We start from the raw sequence: 8,280 nt of genomic DNA on the forward strand, positions 1-8,280 counted from the left end.
TTTGTCGGATTATACTTATAGCCTTAGACCAATTTTTTATTGATCAAATTAAGAACCTCATTTTCTCCAGAGAATGTGAGAATACCCACGTTTTTATTTAATTATGATCAAATAAAAATAATAATAATGATTTTCAAAATATTTTGTTCCGTTGTGGCCTAATTAATAATTTTAGTCTTCTGTTTTGAGGAGACAACTCATTCAAATTAAACAAATTTCTTCGACACATTCTTTCGATGTATAAACATAAACAATCGAAGTTAAGTATGTACACTGATAATAATAATAATAAAAAATAAAAATAAATAAATAGTTATTTGCTTTGAATACATTTCATATTGTCTATATGCCTGCGGACGGCACATTGGAATTTGCACCCCCGCGGCACAGCGGGGCACAAATTTTCTATAATTTTTCAAAGAAGCGGAATTTGTTGGATTGTATTTCAAGGACGAGGAAAATTCTGTCGAAGTAACCTTGGACCAATTTTTTTTTAATATTACACTGCACCTATCCCATTCGAACTGATATATAATATGACATTTCAAAAATGTGTATGACGTCATCACAAAATTTTGTAAAGGAAAAACTGTTTTGATACATTCGTGTAACATGTTCTTTCTTTCACTTTAACTTTAACATTGCATATATATGGTAATTTTAACTTATAGGGGTTTTCATAAAAAATTTAAATTGGTAGGATCAAAGTTTTTAATTTTTCGAAAAAGCTAGATATGATTTCTTGTACTTCGTGGGTAAGGGAAGTTTTATCGAAATAAGCTTCGACCAATTTTTTATTTACAAGTAGGTAACTACAATCGTACCAATTCAACAATTATGTCTTATTTCATTCAAAAGTTGTTAAAATCATGTTTTAGCTTACGTTGAACTACATTATAAAAATTAAATATTTCTTTATTTATTTGTTTGTTTATTTATTTATTTATTTATTTATTTATTTATTTATTTATTTATTTATTTATTTATTTATTTATTTATTTATTTATTTATTTATTTATTTATTTATTTATTTATTTATTTATTTATTTATTTATTTATTTATTTATTTATTTATTTATTTATTATTTTAAAAGATATACTGTTACGTTGATCGATGAATAAAATCGGCGAAGGTAAAACTTAACGATTTATTTCTTAGTAACTCGAATTTACACGACTAACTGCACAGCAAGTATGTACAAAATAATTCCGGCGCAATTTGACTGGCTTCTCTTAACATTTGCTGGACTCGATTTCCCTGCTCGGGACGGTGGTTCCCATTTAAACAGCTACGCGATCCTTCTCGAAACGCCTCCGTCACCGCTCCTAGACTTGTCGGGAGCACACGTTTGCGACTTCCGCTTCCAGGCTCTTCTCCGGCCGCCATCACCGACAATGAGTCATCGTCGTCGTACATACTAGAGCCGATAGGTGTCGTACCGGGGCGGCCTATGGGTTTCTTTCGTAACAATACATTGCAAAACTGTTATAATTTTTCAATAATAAGAAATACACATAACAAGCCTATGGTAAGTTAAACATTTTCATACATAGATGAAGCAAAAACATAGTCGAACGCCACTTTAAAGCCAAATGTGGTGGTGTAGAGAACCATCTCAGACGGGAGCTAATTCCACTTTTTGCGATCCTGTTACTGAGAAAAAATTGCCGAAGTTTTCCACTACCAGTTTGAGACCGCGGGTTCTTACGTCGGTGGAGAGAGAGAAGAGTCTGCGAATAGGCGAATTCTCATTCAGGAAACCTTTAAAGTATCTAGTGATAGCATCTCCTCTCTCGCGTCCATAGTCAAGTCAAGGTAGCTTCATAATCTTCAACCTAGCCTCGTAGTAGGGTCTTATCCTACCATTAGGGACACATTTCTGCCGAAGTGAAACACACAACACTTGTTTGCGTTAAGCGGAAGAAGCCACTCAGTCTGCCATGAAGAGATCTTTCCTATGTCGGCGCTTACAAAATTGCAATGGGCGCTGATATTGTATAATTTTAAATCATCTGCAAAAAAGCAGAGGGACTCGAAATAATTTGGGCAAAATCAGCAGTATACACAATGAGGAGCAGAGACCCTAAAACGGATACTTGCGGTACACCGCTCAATACATTACGGCGAGAACTAAGGCTGTTACCAATTTTGACGTTCTATGGATAAGAAATTCTTCAATCCGTCTAAGCAGATTGTCTCTTATACCGAAATGTTCAAGCTTAACCAACATTCGACGACCAGGGACCTTGCCGAACGCCTTTGAGCAGTCAAATTAGACAATATTGTTATGAAAACAAATATTTTATAATTCTTAGTTGCGAAATCATGGCGCTTCCTCTCGAATCATGCGATGGTGGTATTTGGAGACGGGAGGGCATTATTCTGCTAGAACGGAAATGTGATTGAACTAAGACAAGTGGGGAAAATTGGTGTTCTAGCAGGAGGTGGTTTCCTGGCTCCAAGGAGAATCCGAAACAGGGAGTTAGTGGGTGACCATCATCGCAACAACTAGACCCCGGAACCATGTAAGTACCATTTTATGTAATAAATCTACTTTAAAATTTTATTTGGGAGTTTAATATTTGGGTTTCCTGAGAAATTGAGCTTGAGATGTGACACTATCCACAGGCTTACTTTTATCAAACTCCTTCGTCCAGTCGTTGAGGCAAATTAAGAGATTACTAACCACTGATCTACCACGTACCAACCCGTGTTGCTCATCAGGAATGATTTTATTTTCCAACCAAAAGCATCTGGTCGCAGATAATGGATTCCATCAACTTCACGACTATGGAAGTCAAGCCTATGGGACGGTAGTTGATGGAGTCAAGCTCCATTTTTAAATATGGGTTTAACATTGGCCGTACGCCAGTCATTGGGTATCGTTAAAAGATTGCTGCAGTAGCATGGTTATAGGTCTGAATAAAGCAGGAGGGCATTCGTTCAAAAACGCGGCCGAGACCTCATCAAGCCCACGGTGAGATGGTTTCCTTTATTTTCGAGAGTTTTGCGAGAACTAGTTCTTGAGTCATAATTACTCTCATCAGAGAATTTTGACATCTTGGAGCTGCAACAGAAGGGGTACATACTTTTTACTATACTGTCCTTTTCGGAAAGCCACTTAGAGTATATTATTTACTTTTTTTGGGTGGTCCACCATCAAAGTACTCTCAACGATTCTTCCTTAGGAGGACCATCGGCAATACGACGTATTACTACTCTATTACATAATGTACCATACGTATTTAGTCAAGGGAGTTTTTTAATAATACTGAAATTTTAGCTTGTAGATGTACATGTAAAAAAGAAAACAAGAATTAAATAAAAAATACTCAAGTACAATACTAAATGAAATTATTTATTAAATAAATATAATATTATTACAGCAATATTGTCGTCAGTTGAGAGCTTTTCGTTCTGTGTTTGGCAAAATCATCACAAGGAAGGAACACACTGAAAAAAAAAACATTGAGATACAATTTTAAAAAATGTCCAAATACCTATTAGCGCACATCCTAGTGTGAAAAATGGCGGTGCACAGCCTAATGATAACAAGAGTGGAAAAACCAGATTCCCAGTCATCGACGCTAGTGGACCGAACATCAGCACGAGAGAAATTGTTACAACTCTGTAAATAAAAAATGTGTGCTCAGCTGCTAAAACTGCACCAAAATTGAAACTCTACCTTAACGATGTTGGAAATAAGTCTATGATAATAGTTAAGAGCACATTTCCAGCAATACCTCCAGCTGATAGGAATAAAGACGACAATACTACAACCACGGCAGTGTTTTGGGCAAAATACATTGACATAGCACACATTCCGCCACTAAATGCTAGGATCCCTATAACCTTTAATCATATAAAGTTTCGTAATTTAAATGACGCTTCAAATTACCCAGCAGTGTCTTTTTGCCTAGTTTATTGATTAAGGATCCAACTACCGCAAATCCAAATATTGTTACACTTGCCACGATTATTGTATTCACGTAAACCGTTGGAGAAAAATTCTGTAAAAAATTTAGAAATCAGAATTTTATCATTTTAAGATTTGCTAGAGATTTGTATACTACTTACAACATAACATATGTCTGATTGTGTAGATGTTTCAAGCGCTTCCAACATATCACAAAGACTAGCGGTACTACCATTGTTATAGTACTCGTAGTCACTAATTGCCTGAAATATTTGAGGTAACCATAATCTCAATGTATTTGCTCTATAAAGAATCATTCGCTAGTAGTTGCTAATAACTGCATTACTAACACTTACCCTGACATTATTAAAGATTGCATGCAACAGACCAAAATAATGTGCTTGAGGTGAGGAGGAAAACATAATGGTTTTATTTGTTGGAAGCCTTCTCTCAATGCTTGAGTCTTGCTTCTGCCAGCAGTAATATGTCCGCCGTGTTTTTGCATTTCTCGCCCTTCAGTTTTTGTTTCGTCTAACAGAGTTTGAATCTACACAAAATCTCTTATAAAATGCACGTCTAAGTCAAGAAATATTACCGGAAAATTTTGTTTATTGTTTCCAGTGTTAAGAGCGTACACTGTCCGAAATACAGCCAAAGCTTCCTCATTGCGTCCGACTGTCATCAGAAATTTAGGACTTTCTGGCATAAAGATAAATATTATTCCACTAACTAAAGACGGAATGGCGCATACTAACAGAAACAGGTTCCAAGGACGTAGTACTAAAATTTGTTGACAAACATGTATTTATTTTTTTGGGTAAAACAAACATACCCACGCTGTTATTAAAAAGTGTAATAACAATTTTTTGAGGTAAAATTGCCCATGCTAATAGTGGCAATACCATAGTTCCACAGCTAATGATGGTACCTCTTACTAACTGAACCCGTGAACGATATTTGGAGCAATGAAATTCCGATAAATAAGCAGTTAAAGCAGAAAATGGTCCGTTAATGCTGAGAAAGTTTAAAGTTAAAATTTCCGTACACGTAGTTTTTAGTTACTAAACTTACATGAATCCACCAAGAAATTTAAAAATTAATAAAAAAGTGTAATTTTGGGAAAACGAACTCATTATAACGAATACGGCATCCAAAAGATAACCAATAACCATCAGTCTCTTTCGTCCAAGCGTGTCACACAAAAATCCCCACATGAAACTACTGGAAATCATTCCTAAAAGAGTAAAATATAATACAGGTAGTTAAAGCTATGTGTCATAAATCTGTTTCATAGAAGCGATTATCTCAGCAGTTACTTCTTTGGGAACTACCAGCGGAGCAACTATCGTGAAATAAGGCACACACTTTATTATAAAAAATTAGTATGGAAAAATACCAGTAAACGTGATGGCATTCAAAAATCCCCTATCGTTTAACGATAAGTCTAAATCGCAATGTGCTGCTGGAAAGACATAAGACATTGTAGTTGTCTCCAACATAAAAGTGCATCCTGCGGGAATCACTAACAAAAACAGAAGTATGTTAAACTTTCCAAATTTTGTGGCAGATATTGCAGTCTCAAAATCTGCATTGTAAATGTCTGCAAATGACAAAAAAACATATATATTTATCATGAATAATAATATTGTCATAATAATAGGACAATGTCTTACCTTGTGTGGGTGTAACTTCACGGTTCTTATTCTCCGCAACATGTTTGTCAACATTCTCTGAAATATTATATACTTTAATTTTGGGCATTATGTCTCTGCAATAGTTCAGTATAATTTGTCGAACGTTCCGCCAAATAACGACTATTGTTTTAATTTAAACAAAAACAAATATTAAATTTAAAACAAGGAGAACAAGGATCCTTTTCTTATGCATGTCAAAATAAATCCTTCCAAAGCGTATAATCCTTATCTAACATTGTGTTAATGTACGTAGTGTTTGTTGATATTACGTAGTCAATATTTAAAACAAAAATGAACTTGGTACGGTAGTGATGTAACGTTTATATAAATTTCTTATGTTATACAAAATATACCGCAAAATATTGGCCTATAAGCTGTAATTTGGAAGAAACTGCTGGTTAAGATCACAATCTTAGTTAACCAGCGGAACAGCAGTTATGCCAATTCATTATCAAACATTAGAGCAAAGTCATGCTTTTTATATACGTCCTTTATGATGTTTACCAACAAGATCAAACTGTTTACTCTTTAAAATCCAACCATTAATTAATAAATCGCTGGCACGCAGCGTTCAAAAAGCGACATTTACGAAAATTTTGTTTAGTGTGCTGCGTATTTCGTTACTCACATGTTTTTACATCGCTAAAAAGGATCAAGTGAAATTGTGCAGTCTTGCAACGGAAAAAATTAAATGATTTTGTACACTTCATCGTCAGGTAAATCTTTCCATTAAAGGGCCACAATTTTCAAAAATTGGTTGGAGGTTATTTCGACAGGACTTCCCTCACGCCTGAAGTACAGCCCAACAAATTCCGCTTTTTTGAAAAATTAAACAAACATATTTTGCGAACTTTTATTTATGAGAACCTCTGTACATTAAAACAAATATGTTTTGACACCCTATAATTTTTTACTTCTTCAGCGTAAGCCACTGCCACATATGTTTTCTTGACGTTTCATTTCCCCTAGGGTACGAAAAAAGTAGTTTCTCGTTTTCGTTTGTCTATCTGTCTGTCTGTCTGTCTGTCGTCTATGTCGATTTTTATTTATATATATAGGATTAAAAAATTATGCGTTACGGGTTAGAATCTCAGAGGTAGCTATGTAAAATGATATATTTGTTACTAACATGCTATTCTGTTGCGTTTCTACCACATAACATAATACAGGTTTAGTATTTTGTGTTTATAAATGTTTACAAGAGCTGTCCAAACTCTAAATGCTGTCAAATCTCCGACGAACACAACACCATCAACTTAGCGGACTGGTCAATTCAGTTAGATTAAAAGATTCTGTAACTAGGTGGAAATGGAAGTAATGAGTGTGACGCATCTGATGATTCTGATGAAATACAAAAATATAGTACTCGTATTCTATTTACTAAATATAACTCGTAGAGGCTTGGAGATCTATTGAAAAAGTGAAAGTTATTATTGATGGAATCTTAAATCTTGTAAGTAATTACGAAAACAACTATCCTTCTACCTCAATATGTACAGTTAATTTGACTGCAACTGCAAGTAATGCTGCTTCTGTTTGTTCATCAACTTCAAGTAGAAAAAAACTAAAACGCTTGGTTTCGTCGATAATCTAGAAGGTACATATTTAAGAAACTAAAATTATAAAAATTTAGCATTTTTTTTACAGTTACAATATAAGCACATAATTGACTCGAAGCACTTTAGAAATTTCATGAAAAGGCAATACAACCAGTATATGAAAAGAAGGTAGGGGAAAGTGGGGCATAACCAGGTAGCTAGTGTTTGACGGTCTGCCAACATGAAACTGTTGCTTAAAAATTGAAAAGGTAAATGCAGATTTAAGTCTAGTTTAATAATATATTATTAAATTTCTCAGAAAGTAATCACACATTATTTTGCACCAGTTTTTTAGGAAACGTTGCATTCGTTTTCAAAACACTTGGTGGTTGCGTACGAAAATCTTGTTTTTATGGTAGGAAGCGAAGACCGTGCAAATGGTTTATTCTGTTGAACAAGACACTTCTTTCATCGTTATGTCTTGTCATCGCAATGGGACTTCGGAAAGGAAGAGTGGTGTATCCTGTAACCGCTTGTAAGCAAGAGTATCTGGCCAAATACCCTGATTTAATAATTCAAGAATCATCGTTAGAGGCTCACATTAGAGATGTAATCAACAGATTTGTTCGAACTGGCAGTGCCACCAAAGATAAATCTCGTGGAAGATTTGAGCAGAATTGAACAGTTGAACAGCGGGTCCAAAGTTTTGACGAAAGAATGTTACAGAATATTTTTGAAATTAAAAAGAGAGTGAACATGTCTTTTGAACAAAATGATGAACATTTTCAACATTTACTGTGATGTTTAACCGCAATAAATTTGTTTCTTTTTATTGTAATGAATTAGTTTAATTTTTTAAAAAGATGTGAAGCGTTCAGGCAACCAGTTATACAGATGCGTTTGGTCTTTGTCATGCGTCCTTGGGCACTTAGTACAGATTTCCGTTCAGTTATATCTGAGAGGCGGCACGTTTACATGACCTACTGCGACCCTATAAACATTTTTAGAAACCCTGTATTAAGAGTTTAAATAAAACATCAATAACTATGAAACAAAGTAATTCACTTACCAGTAATTAGAGCTCCCTTAAATGCACGTCACAAAAGTATTAAAATCACATAAAACATCAAA

The 8,280-nt window shown here is 34.6% G+C and overlaps 1 protein-coding gene and 1 long non-coding RNA gene across 4 annotated transcripts; one reads left to right on the forward strand and one right to left on the reverse strand.

The window, feature by feature from the left end:
- Positions 1-3,361: 3,361 nt before the first annotated feature.
- On the reverse strand, positions 3,362-5,719 carry LOC135137504 (synaptic vesicle glycoprotein 2C-like). Of its 3 annotated transcripts, XM_064067186.1 has the most exons (11): positions 5,591-5,719; positions 5,314-5,517; positions 4,989-5,151; positions 4,750-4,931; positions 4,513-4,697; positions 4,274-4,464; positions 4,079-4,220; positions 3,900-4,011; positions 3,687-3,846; positions 3,502-3,629; positions 3,364-3,454 (listed from the first exon to the last, which is right to left on the reverse strand). In XM_064067186.1, the coding sequence occupies exons 1-11, from the start codon at positions 5,676-5,678 to the stop codon at positions 3,399-3,401; spliced, it is 1,611 nt and encodes a 536-aa protein (XP_063923256.1). In that variant the 5' UTR covers positions 5,679-5,719; the 3' UTR covers positions 3,364-3,398. The 3 variants fall into 3 exon arrangements, with proteins under 3 accessions (XP_063923257.1, XP_063923256.1, XP_063923258.1); XM_064067187.1 differs by lacking the exon at positions 5,591-5,719 and having other exon boundaries at positions 3,362-3,454; positions 4,989-5,259; positions 5,314-5,392; XM_064067188.1 differs by lacking the exons at positions 3,364-3,454; positions 3,502-3,629 and having other exon boundaries at positions 3,746-3,853.
- A 502-nt stretch (positions 5,720-6,221) lies between these two features.
- LOC135137610 (uncharacterized) lies at positions 6,222-8,032 on the forward strand. The gene is made up of 3 exons (XR_010281883.1): positions 6,222-7,208; positions 7,259-7,418; positions 7,497-8,032. It is a non-coding gene; the product is annotated as an uncharacterized LOC135137610 (long non-coding RNA).
- The last annotated feature ends 248 nt before the right edge of the window (positions 8,033-8,280 follow it).

Source organism: Zophobas morio, unplaced genomic scaffold (assembly GCF_036711695.1).
Source record: "Zophobas morio isolate AGI-343-1 ecotype UQ-CSIRO unplaced genomic scaffold, CSIRO_AGI_Zmor_V1 ptg000029l, whole genome shotgun sequence".
NCBI lineage: Eukaryota > Metazoa > Arthropoda > Insecta > Coleoptera > Tenebrionidae > Zophobas > Zophobas morio.

Excerpts from the sequence above, each read along its gene's own strand:
- LOC135137504 (XM_064067186.1), bottom strand. The coding sequence starts at position 5,678 with ATGCCCAAAATTAAAGTATATAATATTTCAGAGAATGTTGACAAACAT. Across the intron at positions 5,518-5,590 it reads TGAAGTTACACCCACACAAG|ACATTTACAATGCAGATTTT; the intron begins GTAAGACATTGT and ends TGTCATTTGCAG. Across the intron at positions 3,455-3,501 it reads ACTAGGATGTGCGCTAATAG|TGTGTTCCTTCCTTGTGATG; the intron begins GTATTTGGACAT and ends TTTTTTTTTCAG.